General features: G+C 39.0%; 1 protein-coding gene across 1 annotated transcript in view; it reads left to right on the forward strand.

The window, feature by feature from the left end:
- Positions 1-24,596, forward strand: part of TMC1 (transmembrane channel like 1) — a 140,811-nt gene that overhangs the window by 73,395 nt on the left and 42,820 nt on the right. The window contains exon 9 of the mRNA XM_044939954.1: positions 22,299-22,441. Within this exon, the coding sequence (XP_044795889.1) occupies positions 22,299-22,441 (143 nt within the window). The remainder of the gene's footprint in view (positions 1-22,298; positions 22,442-24,596) is intronic.

Below are 24,596 nucleotides of genomic sequence, written 5' to 3' on the forward strand. Positions count from 1 at the left end.
AATATGCATATTTCACAGATGTTTTGAATTCTACCCTCAACCTCTCTAAATTGTGAGTTTCCTAAAGAAAGGATAACATCTGCTGCATCTTCGTTGAAGCCCTTGACATAATACTCAACCATTAGAGACTTAATGAATCTTGTTTCCTGGGAATCCTGAGCAAGGGGGAGGATTTGTAGAGTGTTGAAATAAGAACCAAAGAATTTAATTGATGTGAGCAGTACCAGCAAATATAAACTTTAGGAAAGGTTCCCAGCCTCTGACTCAACAAGGCAGCTATAGAATAAGCACAAGCAGAGTGACAGCCTCAACTTTGTGGCCTTTGGAATTTTAATTTACACCTATCAGTTGGAATTTTCACTTAAATTCAATGTTTATTAAATATAAACATGCCCTGGTTTTACAAAGATGAATGTGACATGGTTCTTGACCTCAAGGTAATTATGACAGTAGAAGAAAGCTCTTACACAGGCAACTAGTATACAATATGTTCTGCACTTAGTAAAATGAAGGAGAAAAAAATACCAGGGAGCCCTGAGGAAGCAGGTTGTTTATTTTGCTTGCGTGCCTGGGTTTCAGAGAAGATATGGCCTTTGAGTTAGATTTGACTTCTTATCTTTTATTTCTTCTTTCTATTACTTCTACTTCTTCCATTTCTCCCTCTCTCTCCTCCTCCCCCATTTACATTTCAATTAATTTATTACTATGCATCCCCCATACTATTTTTATTTCTCATTCTCTTCCTCTAATTAGTAACATAATAAGCTTCCAGTCTGGTTAATAAGACCAAGAACTAATATTACTGACATTTTCTGATGTTTTAGTCATATCAGGGAAAGGAAGAACTAAAAGTATGAATAAAAGGCATTCTGACTTTTAAACACATATTTTTGAAGTTTCTACATTTACAAATTTGTCAAGTAACTGAAATGAAACAATGTCCATTTTGCAAACAATGTCTGTTTGAGATTTTAGAGGTATTAATTAACTGAGAAAGACAAAGAGGAAGGTGGCGCTGGGAGAGTTGCTAAGGAGTGGACTAGAGAGTCTAGGAGGTGAACACAGGAGGAGACTAGAGGAAAGGTTTGGGCAATGAGTATGCTTTCTAAGATTTTTATTACTGCCCTCAACAGCTTTTTCCTGTTCAGTTTGGTGAAATATTATTTTTTGATTGTGCACCAGATCTTAGTTGTGGCATGCAGCATCTTTTCATTGCAGTGTGTGAGATCTAGTTCCCTGGCCAGGGACTGAACCCATGCCCTCTGCACTGGGATCACAGAGTCTCAGCCACTGGACCACTAAGGAAGTTCCCAGTTTGGTGAAATACTATTTACTGTGGATAGAGGAAGATGGAAACAGGAAGATCCTATAATATTCACTTAGGCCAACCTAGAAATTATTCTAAGGCCATGAGAGATTATTGAAAGGTCAAGAAAAAAAGTCAATAAAGTAATGGTATGCACTTATTTCTTTCTTAATTTTTTCTGAGGACTGTGATCACTCAATTGTTTGACATATCACAAATAAGAGACTTAAGAGAGTAATGAGAGTTTTAATCTCATAGAGACTTTCTATCCCATGTCTCATTATAAAGTTAGGGAAACGTTGAGTCATAGAAGCATGTTTAAGGTCTTATGGCTAATAAAAGCCTCTTAATCTAGTGTTCTTTCTCTGTCTTGTATCACATCAGTCAGTTTTTTGTCATAATTTCCAACATCCTTCTCATTGACAGTTTCTGGAACAAAAACTGACTCCATTTAATGCTGTATCTTGCAAGGGGAAAAGGAGTTGAGTGGTTGGATCCCTTTTCCACCTTTTGTAATAAACATGCAATTCCTAAATTAGCTTCTCAAGTAGAAAGGTTCAATATTTAACCTTGCCTGAATTCTTTACTTGCTGCTCTGAACAGTTACCTCATAGAGGTGCCCTCTCTGTATTATCAAGTGATCTAATTGGACAGCCCACTAGTTCATCTATCATAGTACCATGGCGGAAACCTTTGGCCAAATATCCTTGAGGTCCCTGGAAACCCAGAATTCTGTACTTCCAAAGAGCCCAGAGATGCCAGGAGAAAAAGTTTTAGGCCCAGGGTAGAGATGACTGGTTCCTAAATGGTCTAATCAGAACATGAGCTTTTTTCCCTTCATTTAAGAATGTTAATAGATTAGGTAAGCAGTGTTATATAGACGCAGGTACAGAAAAGCAGAATCAACTTACAGAACACTGTAAAATAGATGCAAGCATGACCTCTTGTGGTATAAGATCCTATAAAGTCGAGAAGGATCAGAAAATTTTCAGGGTGGAGGTGGCACGTTTGTGGGGAGCTGCTTCTCTATTGAGTTTATGTTAGAACCTTGGAATGTCTCTCTGGAAGCTCTCCCTCCTCACTCAGAAGTATCCCTTTGGAGCTCATCCAAATTCCCTTTAATTAATAGCAGTTGAGTACCATTTGATATATGCAAGGCCAGCCAGTCTTATGGATTCTCAAAGTCACCATTTACAAAGCACCATATTTTTAATTTATTTTTATTATATACCCTGTTGTGGATCTTACTGGGTAAAGAAAAGTATATTTTATTAAAACAGTAAGAAATAGAAAGGTGGTATAATATGGATATTATGAATCAAATTGACAGAAATAGTATTATTTGAAGCAATAGAATTAGAAGAACAGATTTAAGTCAGTAAGAGGATGTCTTCGTTGGCATGATATTTGGAGACACAAGAATGATATAGGAATGATGAGAAGACTATAGAGCTTTGATATTCTTGTGAGAGAGACAGCGAGCAACTGAGGTGGAATGTGGAATGAGCTTGAGCTGTTATCAGACAGTGAGCTCATGTGGGTAAAGATGTGAGTAAAGAGGTGTGAGTAAAGGGAAATGCATTTAGCTTTCCAGCTTGAGGGCATTTTATACATTGTGGATGGAGATAAATGATGAGTCAAACTTTGTCTTCCCTTTTTCCCTGGTCATCACAGATAGGGAGATGTGGTGAGAAGAGGAGAGTTTATACCCATTATGTATTAAACAGGCACATACATTAAATTTTATCTTTATATAACAATGCTTCAAGATGAAGATCAATAATCTTTTTATATTTGAGGAAATTGGGACTCAGGGAGGTTCACTGGTTTCCCAAAGATGGCACAGATAATTAAAAAAGGTATTGAAATTCAAACTAAAATGTGGCTGACAATGAAAAATTGTTTGTTTTACTCTAACATATCATCCCAAGCCTATGCCTTCTGCCCACTTTTGCCACATCTCATTTTTGAGGTCTATCCTCAAAGGAGACTGTCACAAACAGTCTAAATGTTAATAAACATCAGTTCAGGCCCTTGTTTTATTGGCATCAATGTTTCTTTTAAGTAGTGATCTTCTAAAGCGAGGCATCCTCTCTCAGACAGTCTCAGTTCTCGAAGTTCCTTCATCTCTTACTGTACCAGCCACATTTAGAAGAGATATTTTTGTGATTTACATATGGAATGATGCATTCTTTCTTTAGAAATGTTTCAGTAGTTCAAATGTATCTTTGTTTTTAGAGAGCTCCCCTTTTTAAAATTGAGGTAAAATTGACTAAAACATTATATTCGTTTTAAGGTATATAGCATCATGATTTAGTATTTTTATATATGTTGCAAATGGCTACCACAATAAGTCTAGTTATGATTTTACTGTACATAACATAGTTACTGAATTTGTTTTTCTTGTGATGAGAAATTTTAAGATTCGCTCTGTCTGCTGAAAACAATGCATAACCTAAAAGTTGAAAATTATGCTTTATTTGGTGGCTTTACTGAGATTCATAGCCTGGGGTGGCAGTCTCTCAGATTGCTCTGGGGATTGTTCCAATGAGCTAAGGGAAGAGTCAGGATATATAGGAATCTTTGCTGGGAAAGAACAAAAACAAAACGCAGCCCATATAGTGGAACATAAAAGGATTACTGCTAGTCACAAAAGAACAAACCTCTCAAGTTAATAATTTTAGTGCATTTGTTTGTGTGAGGAAGATGCAAGAGTCTGGTTTCATTGAAATGATTCGTTTCTTAACTATATGGTTCTTAACTCTCTAGGACTGGTATCCTATTTTTCTCTCCTGAATTGTCTTAAAAGTGTATGGTTGAGGGTACCTGCAGCAGCAAATGGCTTGATGGCTGCCATGTCCTGTGTTTACTGAAATGGTAGGCAGCTTTGTCCATGATTCTTTTAGCAATTTTCAGGTATGCAATACAGTATTATTAACTACAGTCACCATGCTGTATGTTATATCCCCATGACTTCCCTATTTTATAACTGGAAGTTTGTATTTTTTGCCTCCCTTTGCCCATGTCGCTGTCTTTTGAAGAGGGTCTGAGCAGCTGCTATATTGTTGTTGATGGTGTCTACTCTTGAGACCCCCATGGGGGGTAGCCCCCCAGACTCTTCTGTCCTGGGATTTCCCAGGCAAGAATACTGGAGTGGGGTGCCATTTCCTTCTCCAGAGGATCTTCTCAACCCAGGGATTGAGCCCGTGTCTCCTGCATTGCAGGCAGTCTCTTATTTATCCACTGAGCCACCAAGGAAGCGCATATTGGGATTACTTAGTTTCAACAAGTTTCAAGGCATGGCTCCTTAGCCAAAGCTATTGTCTCAGCCTAGCCCAAAGCTGACTGAGCAGACCCTGAACTCCTAGAACATAAATAATTCCCCAGTGAGGGCAAAAGTAGTATCCCATGCCAGGCTGCTAAGCCTCCTGTAGACTCCCAAATCCATCCAGAGATATGGCTCTTCCCTGGAATGGAGATCCTAAGGTTGGAAGGGGTGAGCATCCTCTCACCTGTGTACGTGATGAGACTCCTATAAAGGCTGCACTGAACAGAGGCAGGTGCCGCTCGGGCATATGGTGCTGGGATTGGCAGCATCTAAGGGCTGTTCACCCCTGGTTCCCACATTTGCTTCACTTCCTCAGTGTCCAGTGCAGGTCTCTCTGATTCAACAGGCTCATTCGGTTTGGTTTAAAATGAGGCATATCAAATTCTGTTCCCGTTCATAGGTCTTTTTCTTGCTTCATAGGCTTCTTAACCTACTATTTCTGGACTTGTTTATGACACTTTTATAGCCTGTAATAGGAAAGATCCCTGGGTCTACTCTTGGCTTTCTTGGTATCCTTTTGTTATCCTGAATTTGGAGAACTGATTCCTTGGGATCGTCTTTCTTTGCTTCAGCAACAACTCCTATTTTTAAGTATCTCCTTTAAGCTGTACCTGCCAAACCAAAGATGAGCTTTCTTTTTGCAAAACTTTGGGATGCCTATGATCCTAATACTATGAAAACTAATACTAATACATGAAAACATTTCTATAGGAGTACTAATACTATAGGAGTATTAGTTTTTAATACTAATACATGAAAACGTTGTTTTCTTCTTTAGAAACCATCACAGAAACAAGTCTTCTCATTAATTAAGTGAACATTTATTGAAGATTTGCCAGGTGCCAGGTAGTGTGCCAGGCATTAAGCAAAGTTGAACAAAAACCAACAAAATCTCTGTAATCAAATATTCATAAAAATAAATGTGATTGCAACTGTGCCATGTGCTATGAAAGAAAGCTAAACAGTATTAAGAGAACATGTATCAGGAAACTTGGTTTATGGCCTAAGACAGGGAAGTGGATAAGAGCAGGAGTTTTTCTGAGAAAGTAACATTTGAATTGGGCTTTGAAGAACCAGGGAAAATAGACATTCTAGGCAGTGAGAACAGCATCTGCAAATGTCCTGTGATGAGAGAGGGCTGCCTTATTTAAAGGACAGAGTGAAGGCTGGCGAAACTAAAGCTGAGAGTGTGAAGGGGCATCAGGGACAGATATCGTTAGAGAGATAAAAGGATATTAAAACATGTTAGACCATCTAGAATCTAGACCATAACACTTTACTTTTTCTCAGAGTAATTGAACATAATTTGAGTGGTGAGTGAGTAGTGACATTATCAAACTTGGATTTTGAAAAGACCAACAGGTTGGATTTTGAAAAGACCACCAAGATTAATGTGAGGAGACCAAAGGAGAGTCTATCAATATGTCCAGAGGTGAGAGACTAAGATTGTTTAGAAGAGCTCAGCAAAAGAGACACTGATGTATAGATCAGTCTTATGGACTCTGTGGGAGAGGGAGAGGGTGGGATGATTTGGGAGAATGGCATTGAAACATGTATACTATCATGTATGAAACGAGTCGCCAGTCCAGGTTCGATGCACGATACTGGATGCTTGGGGCTGGTGCACTGGGACGACCCAGAGGGATGGTATGGGGAGGGAGGAGAGAGGAGGGTTCAGGATGGGGAACACGTGTATACATGTGGCGGATTCATTTAGATATTTGGCAAAACCAATACAATATTGTAAAGTTTAAAAATAAAATTAAATAAAAAAAAAAAGAAGAGCTCAGTTTACCTGCGAGGAATTTGCTGATATCTAAATATTGGCACCACCTAATAGGCTGAGCTTGGTAAATTCAGCTGAAAGGCTAAGTTGCTGAGTTAGATTAGAACCTTACAACCTATTAAATTATATTATGTAATATAAACAAGCAACCCCAAGTTATGAGTCTAACTTCAGCTGTGACAAATAGATTACTTAAGTTTACAAACTTTTGAAAGCAATTCAGTAAAAACTCTATCCGATATTTCATCATCATATATCACTTATGGATATTATTTGCTTATATATTGTATTTGAAATTATTTACATTTGATAATCTTAAATATTTGAAATAAAATGTATGCTGTTCATATTGGATTTTAAAACCTGGGAATTTAAATTTTTTCTAAGCCATTTCAGTATTTACTCTACATTTTGGGGGTATTTTTATTCCTCAAAAACTCCTTTTAAAATACTAAGATAATATTTAAATGCTAGATAATACTAAAGTGTTCCCAGTACAACCTGTGTCTAGATAACTACACACATCACTTTTCATGTATGACTTGACATTTCATGACTTTAAAGAAGTAGTGGGCAGATTTATACAGAATGACAAAACCCCATAATATAATCCCTTTAATCTCCTCTTGTGAAACAAAAGATCATTTTTCCTATGTGGAAAGAAATCACATGTAGCATCTCATTTTACAGCACTGGGATTGTCTCATTTATGAGTTTTAGGCAATTAGACAGTAGGAAAAATTGAAGAGTTTTGTCAGATATTTTCTTGGTGTTTTGACTCATTTAATCCCAACATAAGATCATTATTTTCATGTTTCTGTCTTGAATGATTTACTCTATTTTATTAAAATGAGTAGTAGAGAGCAGAATGATAGAAAAGGGTAGTTTAGATGATAATTTGAAGGAGCTTAACTTAACTGAGGATTGCTAATGACTACGAGAAGCAATTTCTCTGTTCATTTAATCATTCCACAAAGATGAGTGTGGGATGCTAGAAATACAAAGCTGATATATACTCCTTGTCTACAGGGACATGAATGCCGTACAGGGTGACAATCTCAAGCTCACAGATGTGTGTCCTGGGCACATGGAGGCATAATGAAGGAGGATTCAGTGTTGGAATTTACTGGGATTCCATTTACTGGCTTTCTGAGAGGATCCAGGAAACAGTAGCTCTGTTTCTCCTCTGAATTCTAAATTTGAAACGCGAGCCAAGTTAATTCATTGACCTATCAGAGACATCACTATATCTTCCCTGGGGTGGAGTGAGTAAAAAGCTAGAGGAGGGATGGGATGAAGTTCATCTATAGTGGCACTTTGTGCAAATGAAAGAAACGATCATTCATTTCCTCATACACCTGGCTGTGGTGTAGAAGTCAGTGAAGTCTTTACAAAGGTTATTTCACCTAATTTTAAATAAACAGTAGGAATAACCTAGGCTCTGAAATGGGGAGAGTAACAGGGAAAAGTATTCTTAGCAGAGGGATCTGTATGTACAAAGGTATGGAGGCAATAAACAGTGCTGTGCACTCAATATCTATGAGTGATTCAGCCAAGCTAGTATGTAAGGAGAGATAAGAGTGGTGGAAGATGAGCATGCCATATTAAAAACAAGGGTATAATCAGGCAGGACAGTCTCATTCATTATGCTGAAGACTCAGACTTTATTCACTAGGCAGTGGAGAACATGATGGTTTTGAATTAGGATAGAAACATGGTCAGAGTTACCCTTTAGAAGACTCTCTGTCAATATGGTATAGGTTTGTTTTCATAAGTTGAAGGCAGGGAGTCCTATAAATGGTGGTGGTGTACAGAGAAGGGATGAGTATCAGATATGGTAATGAGGCAGAAACTAAGGGCTTAGTGAGTGGCTGCATGCATCTTATGGGTACAAACATGGGAAGATAGTGAAAATGTCCAAGTTTCTGGCCAAGGTAATCATGGGTTGATGGATCATTTCCTGAGGTTGGAGGGAAAAGCTTTTAAAATGTTTGGGAAAACTTTTATTTATTATTTTTCTTAATTTTATTTTATTTTTAAACTTTACATAATTGTATTAGTTTTGCCATATATCAAAATGAATCCGCCACAGGTACACATGTGTTCCCCATCCCGAACCCTCCTCCCTCCTCCCTCCCCATTCCATCCCTCTGGGTCGTCCCAGTGCACCAGCCCCAAGCATCCAGTATCGTGCATCGAACCTGGACTGGCAACTCGTTTCATACATGATATTTTACATGTTTCAATGCCATTCTCCCAAATCTCCCCACCCTCTCCCTCTCCCACAGAGTCCATAAGACTGATCTATACATCAGTGTCTCTTTTGCTGTCTCGTACACAGGGTTATTGTTACCATCTTTCTAAATTCCATACATATGCGTTAGTACACTGTATTGGTGTTTTTCTTTCTGGCTTACTTCACTCTGTATAATAGGCTCCAGTTTCATCCACCTCATTAGAACTGATTCAAATGTATTCTTTTTAATGGCTGAGTAATACTCCATTCTGTATATGTACCACAGCTTTCCTATCCATTCATCTGCTGATAGACATCTAGGTTGCTTCCATGTCCTGGCTATTATAAACAGTGCTGCGATGAACACTGAGGTACACGTGTCTCTTTCCCTTCTGGTTTCCTCAGTGTGTATGCCCAGCAGTGGGATTGCTGGATCATAAGGCAGTTCTATTTCCAGTTTTTTAAGGAATCTCCACACTGTTCTCCGTAGTGGCTGTACTAGTTTGCATTCCCACCAACAGTGTAAGAGGCTTCCCTTTTCTCCACACCCTCTCCAGCATTTATTGCTTGTAGACTTTTGGATCGCAGCCATTCTGACTGGTGTGAAATGGTACCTCATAGTGGTTTTGATTTGCATTTCTCTGATAATGAGTGATGTTGAGCATCTTTTCATGTGTTTGTTAGCCATCTGTATGTCTTCTTTGGAGAAATGTCTGTTTAGTTCTTTGGCCCATTTTTTGATTGGGTCATTTATTTTTCTGGAGATGAGCTGTAGGTGTTGCTTGTATATTCTCGAGATTAGTTGTTTGTCAGTTGCTTCATTTGCTATTATCTTCTCCCATTCTGAAGGCTGTCTTTTCACCTTGCTAATAGTTTCCTTTGATGTGCAGAAGCTTTTAAGGTTAATTAGGTCCTATTTGTTTATTTTTGCTTTTATTTCCAATATTCTGGGAGGTGGGTCACAGAGGATCCTGCTGTGATGTATGTCAGAGAGTGTTTTGCCTATGTTCTCCTCTAGGAGTTTTATAGTTTCTGGTCTTACGTTGAGATCTTTAATCCATTTTGAGTTTATTTTTGTGTATGGTGTTAGAAAGTGTTCTAGTTTCATTCTTTTACAAGTGGTTGACCAGAGTTCCCAGCACCACTTGTTAAAGAGATTGTCTTTAATCCATTGTATATTCTTGCCTCCTTTGTCAAAGATAAGGTGTCCATATGTGCGTGGATTTATCTCTGGGCTTTCTATTTTGTTCCATTGATCTATATTTCTGTCTTTGTGCCAGTACCATACTGTCTTGAGAACTGTGGCTTTGTAGTAGAGCCTGAAGTCAGGTAGGTTGATTCCTCCAGTTCCATTCTTCTTTCTCAAGATCGCTTTGGCTATTTGAGGTTTTTTGTTTTTCCATACACATTGTGAAATTATTTGTTCTAGCTCTGTGAGGAAAACTGTTGGTAGCTTGATAGGGATTGCATTGAATCTATAGATTGCTTTGGGTAGTATACTCATTTTCACTATATTGATTCTTCCAATCCATGAACATGGTATATTTCTCCATCTGTTAGTGTCCTCTTTGATTTCTTTCACCAGTGTTTTATAGTTTTCTATATATAGGTCTTTAGTTTCTTTAGGTAGATATATTCCTAAGTATTTTATTCTTTCCGTTGCAATGGTGAATGGAATTGTTTCCTTAATTTCTCTTTCTGTTTTCTCATTATTAGTGTATAGGAATGCAAGTGATTTCTGTGTGTTGATTTTATATCCTGCAACTTTACTATAGTCATTGATTAGTTCTAGTAATTTTCTGGTGGAGTCTTTAGGGTTTTCTATATAGAGGATCATGTCATCTGCAAACAGTGAGAGCTTTACTTTTTCTTTTCCAATCTGGATTCCTTTTATTTCTTTTTCTGCTCTGATTGCTGTGGCCAAAACTTCCAAAACTATGTTGAATAGTAATGGTGAAAGTGGGCACCCTTGTCTTGTTCCTGACTTTAGAGGAAATGCTTTCAATTTTTCACCATTGAGGATAATGTTTGCTGTGGGTTTGTCATATATAGCTTTTATTATGTTGAGGTATGTTCCTTCTATTCCTGCTTTCTGGAGAGTTTGATCATAAATGGATGTTGAATTTTGTCAAAGGCTTTCTCTGCATCTATTGAGATAATCATATGGTTTTTATTTTTCAGTTTGTTAATGTGGTGTATTACATTGATTAATTTGCAGATATTGAAGAATCCTTGCATCCCTGGGAGAAAGCCCACTTGGTCATGATGTATGATCTTTTTAATGTGTTGTTGGATTCTGATTGCTAGAATTTTGTTAAGGATTTTTGCATCTATGTTCATCAGTGATATTGGCCTGTGGTTTTCTTTTTTTGTGGGATCTTTGTCAGGTTTTGGTATTAGGGGGATGGTGGCCTCATAGAATGAGTTTGGAAGTTTACCATCCTCTGCAATTTTATGGAAGAGTTTGAGCAGGATAGGTGTTAGCTCTTCTCTAAATTTTTGGTAGAATTCAGCTGTGAAACCGTCTGGACCTGGGCTTTTGTTTGCTGGAAGATTTTTGATTACAGTTTCAATTTCCGTGTTTGTGATGGGTCTGTTAAGATTTTCTATTTCTTCCTGATCGAGTTTTGGAAAGTTGTACTTTTCTAAGAATTTGTCCATTTCTTCCACGTTGTCCATTTTATTGGCATATAATTGTTGATAGTAGTCTCTTATGATCCTTTGTATTTCTGTGTTGTCTGTTGTGATCTCTCCATTTTCATTTCGATTTTATTGATTTGATTTTTCTCCCTTTGTTTCTTGATGAATCTGGCTAATGGTTTGTCAATTTTATTTATCCTTTCAAAAAACCAGCTTTTGGTTTTGTTGATTTTTGCTATGATCTCTTTTGTTTCTTTTGCATTTATTTCTGCTCTAAGTTTTAAGATTTCTTTCCTTCTACTAACCCTGGGGTTCTTCATTTCTTCCTTTTCTAGTTGCTTTAGGTGTAGAGTTAGGTTATTTATTTGACTTTTTTCTTGTTTCTTGAGGTGTGCCTGTATTGCTATGAACTTTCCCCTTAGGACTGCTTTTACTGTGTCCCACAGGTTTTGGGTTGTTGTGTTTTCATTTTCATTCATTTCTATGCAAATTTTGATTTCTTTTTTGATTTCTTCTGTGACTTGTTGGTTATTCAGCAGCGTGTTGTTCAGCCTCCATATGTTGGAATTTTTAATAGTTTTTCTCTTGTAATTGAGATCTAATCTTACTGCATTGTGGTCAGAAAAGATGCTTGGAATGATTTCTATTTTTTTGAGTTTACCAAGGCTAGCTTTATGGCCCAGGATGTGATCTATCCTGGAGAAGGTTCCATGTGCACTTGAGAAGAAGGTGAAATTCATTGTTTTGGGATGAAATGTCCTATAGATATCAATTAGGTCTAACTGGTCTATTGTATCGTTTAAAGTTTGTGTTTCCTTGTTAATTTTTTGTTTAGTTGATCTATCCATAGGTGTGAGTGGGGTATTAAAGTCTCCCACTATTATTGTGTTATTGTTACTTTCTCCTTTCATACTTGTTAGCATTTGTCTTACATACTGCGGTGCTCCCGTGTTGGGTGCATATATATTTATAATTGTTATATCTTCTTCTTGGATTAATCCTTTGATCATTATGTAGTGACCATCTTTGTCTCTTTTCACAGTCTTTGTTTTAAAGTCTATTTTATCTGATATGAGTATTGCTACTCCTGCTTTTTTTTGGTCCCTATTTGCATGGAAAATCTTTTTCCAGCCCTTCACTTTCAGTCTGTATGTGTCCCCTGTTTTGAGGTGGGTCTCTTGTAGACAACATATGTAGGGGTCTTGTTTTTGTATCCATTCATCCAGTCTTTGTCTTTTGGTTAGGGCATTCAACCCATTTACGTTTAAGGTAATTACTGAAAAGTATGATCCCTTTGCCATTTACTTTATTGTTTTGGGTTTGAATTTATACACCATTTTTGTGTTTCCTGTCTAGAGAATATCCTTTAGTATTTGTTGGAGAGCTGGTTTGGTGGTGCAGAATTCTCTCAGCTTTTGCTTGTCTGAAAAGCTTTTGATTTCTCCTTCATACTTGAATGAGATCCTTGCTGGGTAGAATAATCTGGGCTGTAGGTTATTTTCTTTCATCACTTTAAGTATGTCCTGCCATTCCCTCCTGGCTTGAAGAGTTTCTATTAAAAGATCAGCTGTTATCCTTATGGGAATCCCCTCATGTGTTATTTTTTTGTTTTTCCCTTGCTGCTTTTAATATTTGTTCTTTGTGTTTGATCTTTGTTAATTTGATTACTATGTGTCTTGGGGTGTTTCGCCTTGGGTTTATCCTGTTTGGGACTCTCTGGGTTTCTTGGACTTGGGTGATTATTTCCTTCCCCATTTTAGGGAAGTTTTCAACTATTATCTCCTCAAGTATTTTCTCCTGGTCTTTCTTTTTGTCTTCTTCTTCTGGGACCCCTATGATTCGAATGTTGTAGCATTTAATATTGTCCTGGAGGTCTCTGAGATTGTCCTCATTTCTTTTAATTCGTTTTTCTTTTATCCTCTCTGGTTCATTTATTTCTACCATTCTATCTTCTAATTCACTAATCCTATCTTCTGCCTCTGTTATTCTACTATTTGTTGCCTCCAGAGTGTTTTTAATTTCACTTATTGCATTATTCATTATATATTGACTCTTTTTTATGTCTTCTAAGTCCTTGTTAAACCTTTCTTGCATCTTCTCAATCCTTGTCTCCAGGCTATTTATCTGTGATTCCATTTTAATTTCAAGATTTTGGATCAATTTCACTATCATTATTCGGAATTCTTTATCAGGTAGATTCCCTATCTCTTCCTCTTTTGTTTGGTTTGGTGGGCATTTATCCTGTTCCTTTATCTGCTGGGTATTCCTCTGTCTCTTCATCTTGTTTAAATTGCTGAGTTTGGGGTGTCCTTTCTGTATTCTGGCAGTTTGTGGAGTTCTCTTTATTGTGGCGTTTCCTCACTGTGTGTGGGTTTGTACAGGTGGCTTGTCACGGTTTCCTGGTTAGGGAAGCTTGTGTCGATGTTCTGGTGGATGGAGCTGTATTTCTTCTCTCTGGAGTGTAATGAAATGTCCAGTAATGTGTTATGAGATGTCTATGCTTTTGGGGTGACTTTGGGCAGCCTGTATCTTGAAGCTCAGGGCTGTGTTCCTTTGTTGCTGGAGAATTTGCTTGGTATGTCTTGCCCTGGAACTTGTTGGCCCTTGTGTGATGCTTGATTTCAGTGTCGGTATGGAGGCGTTTGATGAGCTCCTGTCAATTAATGTTCCTTGAAGTCAGGAGTTCCCTGGAGTCAGGGTTTGGACTTAAGCCTCCTACTTCCAGTTATCGGTCTTATTTTTACAGTAGTTTCAAAACTTCTCCTTCTATACAGCACCATTGATAAAACATCTACGTTAAAGATGAAAAGTTTCTCTACTGTGAGGGTCACTCAGAGAGGTTCACAGCGTTACATGGAGAAGAGAAGTGGGAGGAGGGAGTTAGAGGTGACCCAAATGAGATAAGGTGGAATCAATAGTGGAGAGAGTGGGCTAGCCAGTAGTCACTTCCTTATGTGCACTCCACAACTGGACCATTCAGAGATGTTCACGTAGTTATACAGAGAAGAGAAGAAGGAGGCAGGAGACAGAGGTGGCCAGAAGGATAAAAGGGGGAAATGAAAAGGAGGGAGACAGATCCAGCCAGTAATCAGTTCCCTAAGTGTTCTCTACCATCTGGAACACACAGAAATTCACAGAGTTGGGTAGAGTAGAGAGGGGTTAGGGAGGAGATACAGGCGACCTGGAGGAGAAAACGGAGAGTCCAAAGGGAGAGAGAGCAGTCAAGCTAGTAATCTCGTTCCCTAGTGAAAAATGGGGCCTGAAGATTGGGTTCTTAAAGGTACAAAATTGGTAACAAATACATAAAAGCAAAAATTAAAAATCTAGAGTAGAGTTTGGAATTTCAAAAATGCGATGTTAATGAAAAGAAGAAGGAAAAGAAAGAGAGAAAAAACGAACAAAGAAAAACAAACAAGGTTGTGAAAATTATAAAGAAACTACAGGTACAAAATTGATAACTAATACCAAAAAGCAAAAATTAAAAATCTAGAGTAGAGTTTGGAATTTCAAAAATATAATGTTAAAAAAAAAAAGAAGAAGAAAAATAAAGAGAGAAAACAAACAAACAAAAACAATGTCGCAAAAATTATAAAGAAAATACAGGTACAAAATTGATATCAAATACCAAAAAGCATAAATTAAAAATTTTGAGTAGAGTTTGGAATTGCAGATATACGATGTTATATAAAAGAAGAAGAGAAAGAAACAGAAGGGAAAAAAAAGTCACAGAAATTATAAAAAAAAAACTATATGTACAAAATTGATAACATATACCAAAAGGCTAAAATTAAAAATCTAGAGTAGAGTTTGGAATTTCAAAATTACAATGTTAAAAAAAGAAGAAGAAAAATAAAGAGAGAAAACAAACAAACCAACAAAAACAATGTCACAAAAATTATAAAGAAAATACAGGTACAAAATTGATATCAAATACCAAAAAGCATAAATTAAAAATCTTGAGTAGAGTTTGGAATTGCAGATATACAATGTTATACAAAAGAAGAAGAGAAAGAAACAGAGGGGAAAAAAAGTCACAGAAATTATGAAAAAAACTATAGGTACAAAATTGATAACATATACCAAAAGGCTAAAATTAAAAATCTAGAGTAGAGTTTGGAATTTCAAAAATACAATGTTAAAGAAAAGAAGAAACAAAACAAAACAAAACACGGTCAAAATATTATAAAATATATATATGAAGTTTGCTGAAGGAAAAAAAAATAGGGTCCTCTTTTTTTTTTTTGCAAAGTAATAGTTATAAAAGTGAAAATTAAAGGACAATAGAGGACTTAAAAAAATTTTTTTTTAAATTAAAAAAAAATGAAAGAAAGATTGATCGTAAAAAATAGTAAAAATATATCTAGGTCTTTCTCTGGTTTTGTTGTGAGTATTGTGGGTTCAGTTCATTTTTGGCTAGTTCCTTGGTCTGACATATTTCTCAAGATCTATAGGCCCCTTCCTATGTAGTTCGTAGTAACCACAGGGTTTTAATCTATGGCCTGTAGCTTCCAAGGCGTTTCCCTCTGTCATAGCTTCTTCTGTTTGCTGGTCTCTTCAGTGTCTGGTTTCCGCCCCGACACAAAGGGGACGGTGGAGGACACTATTTTTTTTTAAATTTTATTTAGGCTCACTTGTTCAGCCGCGCTGTGGGGAGGGAGGGAGGGATGCTGCAAACAGATAACACTGGCGTGCGCTCGCAGTGCCTCAGCCACACTGGGTCTGCCCCCGCTCACGGCGCGTGTAGCCTCTCTGCCCACACTGCTTGGGCTCTAGGTTGTTCCGCCAGGAACAATCAGAGGCCGGCCCTGGGCTGAGCTCCCAGGTCCAAGCCGCTCAGGTTCAGGCACTCGGGTAGTCCTCAGAGGCGCAGACTCCGTTGGGCCTGCGTTTTGTGCTCTTCCCAGATCCGAGCAGCTCAGGTGATGTGTTTGGCAGGCGCCAATGCTGCGACTTATCGCCTCCCCGCCACTTGGTTATCTGGGTGTAAAACCGGCGCACCTTCTCAGGCAGCTGTTGACCGTCCAGACCCCCAAGAAGTTTTAGTTAGCAAAGAAGCCTGCTTACAGTTTTATAGATAGTGTCTCTCTTGGGCTGCGATTGCCCCCTTACGGTTCTGGCTGCCTGTCACCGGAGGGGGAAGGTCTGCAACCGGCTATCTCTGTTCAGTCCTTTGTTCTGTGCACGGGCCTGGCGGTGTCTTAGGTTAGGGCTGGCTTTTCGCGTGGTAGATATCCCACAGTCTGGTTTGCTAGCCCGAATTATTTCGCTCAGATAGTGCTCAGGACATTTGGGCCAATTCTTACTCTAAGGGACACAGCCCGCGCCGCGCTTCCCTGCCCAGCCCCCGCTTGCTAATGCCATGTGCAGGCGTCTGCGCTGCTTCTCCGCTGGGGGAGTTACCGTAGGGCTCACAATCTGCGATTTTTAATTGTTTATTTATTTTTTTTCTCCCTTTTATGTTGCCCTCTGTGCTTCCAAAGCTCGGCACAAATTCAGCAGTGAGAAGGTTTCCTGGTGTTTGGAAACTTCTCTCTTTTTAAGACTCCCTTCCCGGGACGGAACTCCATCCCTCCCCCTTTTGTCTCTTTTTTTGTCTTTTATATTTTTTCCTACCTCCTTTCGAAGAGTTGGGTTGCTTTTCTGGGTGCCTGATGTCCTCTGCCGACATTCAGATGTTGTTTTGTGGAATTTACTCGACATTTAAATGCTCATTTGATGAATTTGTGGGGGAGAAAGTGTTCTCCCCGTCCTACTCCTCCGCCATCTTGGCTCCTCCCTGGGAAAACTTTTAAAATGTACTAAGGTCAAGATTCCTGTGGAACATTCAAATGAAGTGAGATGTGTAATAGGTGTTGAGCATATGATCTAGAATTTCCACCTTTTTGTCAGTTGTGGATCATGACACAAAAGGCAAATGGGATTTTTCTTTACAGAAGCCAGTACGGTTAAAAAAGGATTTGGATGTAAAACTTTTCTTAAGGGTCTACGTAATCCAGTCTCCCATTCCATCTATGTATCAGATCAGATCAGATCAGTCACTCAGTCATGTCCGACTCTTTGCGACCCCATGAATCGCAGCATGCCAGGCCTCCCTGTCCATCACCAACTCTCGGAGTTCACTGAGACTCACGTCCATCGAGTCAGTGATGCCATCCAGCCATCTCATCCTCTGTTGTCCCCTTCTCCTCTTGCCCCCAATCCCTCCCAGCATCAGAGTCTTTTCCAATGAGTCAACTCTTCACATGAGGTGGCCAAAGTACTGGAGTTTCAGCTTTAGCATCATTCCTTCCAAAGAAATCCCAGGGCTGATCTCCTTCACAATGGACTGGTTGGATCTCCTTGCAGTCCAAGGGACTCTCAAGAGTCTTCTCCAACACCACAGTTCAAAAGCATCAATTCTTCGGTGCTCAGCCTTCTTCACAGTCCAACTCTCACATCCATACATGACCACAGGAAAAACCATAGCCTTGACTAGATGGACCTTTGTTGGCAAAGTAATGTCTCTGCTTTTGAATATGCTATCTAGGTTGGTCATAACTTTCCTTCCAAAGAGTAAGCGTCTTTTAATTTCATGGCTGCAGTCACCATCTACAGTGATTTTGGAGCCCAGAAAAATAAAGTCTGACACTGTTTCCAATGTTTCCCCATCTATTTCCCATGAAGTGATGGGACCGGATGCCATGATCTTCGTTTTCTGAACGTTGAGCTTTAAGCCAACTTGTTCACTCTCCACTTTCACTTTCATCAAGAGGCTTTTGAGTTCCTCTTCACTTTCTGCCATAAGGGTGGTGTCATCTGCATATCTGAGGTTATTGATATTTCTGTCGGCAATCTTGATTCCAGTTTGTGTTTCTTCCAGTCCAGCGTTTCTCATGATGTACTCTGCATATACGTTAAATAAACAGGGTGACAATATACAGCCTTGACGAACTCCTTTTCCTATTTGGAACCAGTCTGTTGTTCCATGTCCAGTTCTAACTGTTGCTTCCTGACCTGCATAAAAATTTCTCAAGAGGCAGATCAGGTGGTCTGGTATTCCCATCTCATGAAGAATTTTCCACAGTTTATTGTGATCCACACAGTCAAAGGCTTTGGCATAGTCAATAAAGCAGAAATAGATGCTTTTCTGGAACCCTCTTGCTTTTTCCATGACCCAGCGGATGTTGGCAATTTGATCTCTGGTTCCTCTGCCTTTTCTAAAACCAGCTTGAACATCAGGAAGTTCACGGTTCACATATTGCTGAAGCCTGGCTTGGAGAATTTTGAGCATTACTTTACTAGCACGTGAGATGAGTGCAGTTGTGCGGTAGTTTGAGCATTCTTTGGCATTGTGTTTCTTTGGGACTGGAATGAAAACTGACCTTTTCCAGTCCTGTGGCCACTGCTGAGTTTTCCAAATGTGCTGGCATATTGAGTGCAGCACTTTCACAGCATCATCTTTCAGGATTTGGAATAGCTCAACTGGAATTTATCACCTCCACTAGCTTTGTTCATAGTAATGCTTCATAAGGCCCACTTGACTTCACATTCCAGGATGTCTGGCTCTAGGTCAGTGATCACACCATCGTGATTATCTGGGTCGTGAAGATCTTTTTTGTACAGTTCTTCTGTGTATTCTTGCCATCTCTTCTTAATATCTTCTGCTTCTGTTAGGTCCATACCATTTCTGTCCTTTATCGAGCTCATCTTTGCATGAAATGTTCCTTTGGTATCTCTGATTTTCTTGAAGAGATCTCTAGTCTTTCCCATTCTGTTGTTTTCCTCTATTTCTTTGCATTGATCACTGAAGAAGACTTTCTTATCTCTTCTTGCTATTCTTTGGAACTGTGCATTCAGATGTTTATATCTTTCCTTTTCTCCTTTACTTTTTGCTTCTCTTCTTTTCACAGCTATTTGTAAGGCCTCCCCAGACAGCCATTTTGCTTTTTTGCCTTTCTTTTCTATGGGGATGGTCTTGATCCCTGTCTCCTGTACAATGTCACGAACCACATTCCATAGTTCATCAGGCACTCTGTCTATCAGATCTAGGCCCTTAAATCTATTTCTCACTTCCACTGTATAATCATAAGGGATTTGATTTAGGTCATACCTGAATGGTCTAGTGGTTTTCCCTACTTTCTTCAATTCAAGTCTGAATTTGGCAATAAGGAGTTCGTGGTATCTATGTATAACATTTAGCAAATAAGTTCTCATTAGAAGTTAGTTAGATAAATAAGTACATGATTACCTGTGACCACATCATCAAAACATCATAACATTCTCATAGATGTGTGTCGGTGACTCTGCACTAGACTGTGCAGCATAGCATTCAGACCGAAATTGGAGACTTAGTAGATGATGTGCAAGCATGGAACCCAGAATTGGACAAGAATTTTCTGTGCTCATTTGAAACTTGGCTCTGACTGTGGTTTCTCTGTCACAGATTTGGGAATGGAAGAGTGTTCCCACAGGAAAAGCCATGTGCGCTGACATGGAAACCGAAAGGAACCTTGGCTAGGCTCGGAGTCATTGCTATTTCAGGCACTTCCAGATGTCTGCTGTTGGAGTTTTAAGGGAAAGGAATGACGTATGGCTTGTGGTGGGCCCACAGGGTGGAAGGAAAGGGAAAATCCTCTTTTAAGCCTTTCAGCGTTTTTAAAACCACCCCTCGATATGCTACTGAGAGGGATTGGATAAAGCTTTTAAAAATTGTGTTCTTCAATAGTACCTCCTCTTTCATTTACATGCTTCACTGCATAGGTAGAAATAGGCCAACTGAAGAAACCTTTGTGAAATAATCAGGATTCCAAAAAAAGGGACCTTACCCACTTTGGTTGTGATCTAATATTTATGTAGTGCCACCATTGAACATATACTGAATAATACATATGCCAGATGAGTTAGCTTCCCTGATAGCTATTGTGCTAACTTAACAAGCTCAGCAGATGTTTGCTACATATCTCCTTTCTCCTTTTATGTTGTTTTGAAGGTGGCTTTTAATCCCAGTACTGTAGTTATGAGTTAGAAAAAGAAGTCAGCTTGTAATGTTTATACATGTGAGAATGAGGCCCTTCGAGGATGGGGATGAGGCCCTTTGAAATCTTTTCAAAAGGAGTGTCTAGGGATCCTGGAGCCACTCTGAATCAATCCAGGGGTCCTGGGGCTTCAGTTTCTTTGTTTTCCTGGATAAATAAGACATTAGTATGATGCAAGACCTGGTAGGAAAAGAGAACATAGGAGAAGCAGTATAGCACAGTGATTAAGTAAACAGATTTAAAATTAGACCCAGTTCAGGTTCAGACTGTTGCTTACTAGCTGCGTGAACATGGACAAGTAACTTAACTTCTCTAAAACTCAGTTTCTTCATCAGCAAAGTAGATATAAAGCTATAGTGTCTTTTTGCAGGGGGGGAGTCATGGTAAATAATACCACATGTGTTGTCAACTCAGGTTGTGAGCTAACCAGAAATAAGACAAACAGACAGATGGAGGTCAACATGTCACGTTTATCATTGTTAAAGCTGGGATATTGAAGAATGTGCATCTTTTCATGGGCAAGTGAGCTTCAGAACAGACTGTCTTATCCACCTGTCCTAGACCAGGACAGGGTACCCCTCACAGGGACAGAACACAGAGGGTGATCTCAAAGGAGGAGGAAGAGTGGTGTCCCACCTTGTCCCCATTCCTCAGCCATGCTCTACTATCAGATGAGGTTCTCCTCCCTGGAGCTAGTATGAGGCAGTGGAGAGAGGCTGGGAGTGTTGTGCTCATGGGTCTTCTCTATGTGGAAAGTAACAAAACTAGAGGAAAATGATTGCCCCTAACAGGAGCCACTTCAAGAGGGTGCTTGTGAGGATTCTGTAAGATGAAGTATTCAGCAAACTCTAACTGCTCAATAAAGTTTATTTTTATTTATTTTAAAAAAGGATTTATTTATTTTATTTATTGTTTTTGGCTATATTTTGCCTTTGTTGTGGTGTGGGGGCTTCTCATTGTGGTGGCCTCTCTTGCTGGGGAGCTCTAGGCTCAGTAGTTTTGGCCCCTAGACTTAGTTGCTCCATGGCATGTGTAGTTTTCCCAGAGCAGGGATCAAATCCATGTCCCCTGCATGGGCAGACAATTCTTATCCACTGTGCCACCAGGGAAGTCCCTGCTCAGTCAAATTTATTGATTGATATTATTACTGCAATTATCCTCTCACTTCACAAAGCATAGAAGTTTTAAATTATTGCCAAAGAGATGAAATTGAAGAGAAAAGGGGGAAGTAGATGCATAGTAATACAGAAACAATGCCTCCAAACTAAGAGTGAAGAACACAGTGAATGAGAGGAGAGAAAGAGGAAGAATATTATAAGGGAAACAGCATCAAAATATGCCATGTTCTATGCATAGAGAGCAGTTACTTAATTGGCTTTGGAAGACAGTGATACCAACCCTGGCAGACACTTTTTGGGAAAGAGCATGTAGTTGTATGAATAAACATGCTCATTTGGGGATAATAATCTTGATGAATAGAAGGTTGTATATATTGGTTCCAATGTCATCTCATCTGCTCCTTGTTTTTGCTAAGTATGAGCTGAGACATGGCCTCTGTACCTTATGGAGAACAAATCTGACTGTGGCTTAGGTGACTGAAAGTGGAAACCTGCCATGAAACTTTGAGGAAGCACATTTAAGATTTCCCCCCAATATTAAGCAAGCTCTTAAAATTGTAAATCTAATGACACCATGAAGCGTGTTTTGATGTTTCAATCAATGGGCATTTCATGGTAATGGCTCCACAGCTGAGCAAGCCTATATTTGGTTAAAAATCTGATCTATTTAGAAGTCCCTGAATTTCAAGTAAACCAAGAGGCTGTCAGTCAGTGTGGCAGCTGAAACAATCACTCCATGAAACAAAACAATAGGGCTCATGTCAGAGCCATCTCCCAAGTTTGAGAATTAATGTCATTTTGTTATTCTTCTTAGAAGTCGATCTTTTTTCTTCACAGCATCTGTTAAACGGCTTTGTTTTTGGATTTTAGGGCTTGGCTCAATATTCTGTCCTCTTTTATGGCTATTACGACAATAAACGAACAATTGGATGGATGAATTTCAGACTGCCACTCTCCTATTTTCTCGTGGGGATCATGTGCATTGGATACAGTTTTCTGGTTGTCCTTAAAGCGTAAGTTTCATTGATCTCCTGGGAAGCAAGCAATGATTGCTGGAATCAAATGGGAAAGTTAATCTGGGAATTGGATTTTTTTTTTTCTGCTTCATGTCTAGAGAATGCAGAGTATATAAAAGATAAAATGTGGTTTTAATACCTGTACTAATGTTAGACTATTACATTTCCCACACAAAAGGATTAAAAATAAGGGCAAGCCTTTGATCATATCACTGGGTCAGAGTGATGGTTGTGTACCTATTCTGTGGTTAAGCATATTTTAAAATTGTGCTCTTTTGTATTTTAAGGTGTAAGTCAATGTTGCAAACAAGACAGGAAAACAGCTGCTGACCCCTCTTTTAGTGTGCAGAGAGGTTTGTGACTTGCAAGATCAGCTCAATAGGCAGAATCTGTTGTTCTCTGTTCATTAAAAAACAACACAAAAACCCCACCAAAAAAACAGAATAATCACTCATCCAAAAAATTTCAGCTGTGTAAGACAGCGCAAACAAATGGCCCTCAACGAGATCATCATGATCAACTGTGTAATCATATTTTATCTTGGAAGAGGATTTATTAGAGCATGGGAAAGAATTTCATTGGGGGAACTGATGAAACTGCAGCTTATTTTTTCCCCTTATTTGAAATATATTGTTAAAACCTCACTTGAAGACACTGCAGAAACCTCACACAGTCATTTAGGGTTATGAATAACCCAACTTTTAGCTAATTTTCTGAACCAGTTTAGCAGAAGTGTTGAAACATCTCAATGAAGTCTCCCTTTTATTTAACTATGCACAAGGTAAACTGAGCTTTTGCTTCATTGCAGGGAAGACCTTTACTTGAAGGTCCAAGTCCTCTTCAGCAGGAGCTCTCTGGAGCAGTCTGAAACATGCTTTACATCCTGTCCCTGCCAAACTTATTGGTTCCTCCAGAAAAACTATCACGTTTAGATTTTTAAGCCCTTTCAGAACTTGAAAAAGGCCTTAATGGAGACCCTGTATCCAAAATCTTTATCTACTTGTCCAAGTGTAATCAGAGAGCCTAAGTATGTAAAATAACTGTCTACCTGCTAAAATAGTACCTCATTCCAAAAAATCTAACATATTTCTAGTCTTTTAGCCATTTAGATTTGGCAGGATTAAAGTCAGGGGTATCAGTTACATCACACAGGCCTTGTGAGTATCATTTCAAATTGGTCCTTTAGTCTCCATTTTCCCTGAGGAAGCATGTCTACGGATGTCCAATTCCTCAGCTTTTAGTGACTCTGCAGAGGCTATATACTCTAGTGGTCTCTTGAGCCATTCTGGTGGTGGTTTAGTCATTAAGTTGTGTCCAACTCTTAGGATCCCATGGACAGTAGCCTGCCACGCTCCTCTGTCCATGGGGTTCTCCAGGCAAGAATACTGGAGTGGGTTACCATAAGCCATTCTAAATGAATTCAAATGCCAGCTCTAGCCCATTATAAAAGAACTTTGACAAATTGTTCAACTGCTCTGTTTTCCTGTTTCTGTGCTGTGCTTAGTCACTTAGTTGTTTAGTCATGTCTGACTCTTTGTGACTCCATGGACTGTAGCCTGCCAGGCTTCTCTGTCCATGGAGAGATGAATTCTTGTCTAGGCAAGAATACTGGAGTAGGTTCCCATGCCCTCCTCCAGGGGATCTTTCCAACCCTGGTATCAAACCCAGGTCTCCCACCTTGTAGGCAGATTCTTTACTGTCTGAGCCACCAGGGAAGCCCATGAATACTGGAGTGGGTAGCCTATCCCTTCTCCAGGGGATATTCCCAACCCAGGAATCAAACCAGGGTTTCTTCCATTGCAGGCGGATTCTTTAGCAGCTGAGCTACCATGGAAACTCTTTCCTATTTCTGATAGAGGTGTAATAATACCTTGATGTTAGGATGGCTATGAGGACAATATGAGTTAATACAGTCAAAGCACTTAGAACATGGCTAGCATATGCTAATTTAACTGTTTTATTAGGATTATAATTCACAGGCTTACTGATAAACCAAACAAAGCCAGCATGATAGGAAGTGAGGCCATATGATAGCCCTCATAAGATAGTTATGCATGGTTATGTAGTTATACATGAATAGATTTGTACATTTATTATCATTTCTGGCAGATGGGTATAAAGCATCTAGAATAGCATTATGTAAAGAAATATA

Source organism: Bubalus bubalis, chromosome 3 (assembly GCF_019923935.1).
Source record: "Bubalus bubalis isolate 160015118507 breed Murrah chromosome 3, NDDB_SH_1, whole genome shotgun sequence".
Taxonomy (NCBI): Eukaryota; Metazoa; Chordata; class Mammalia; order Artiodactyla; family Bovidae; genus Bubalus; species Bubalus bubalis.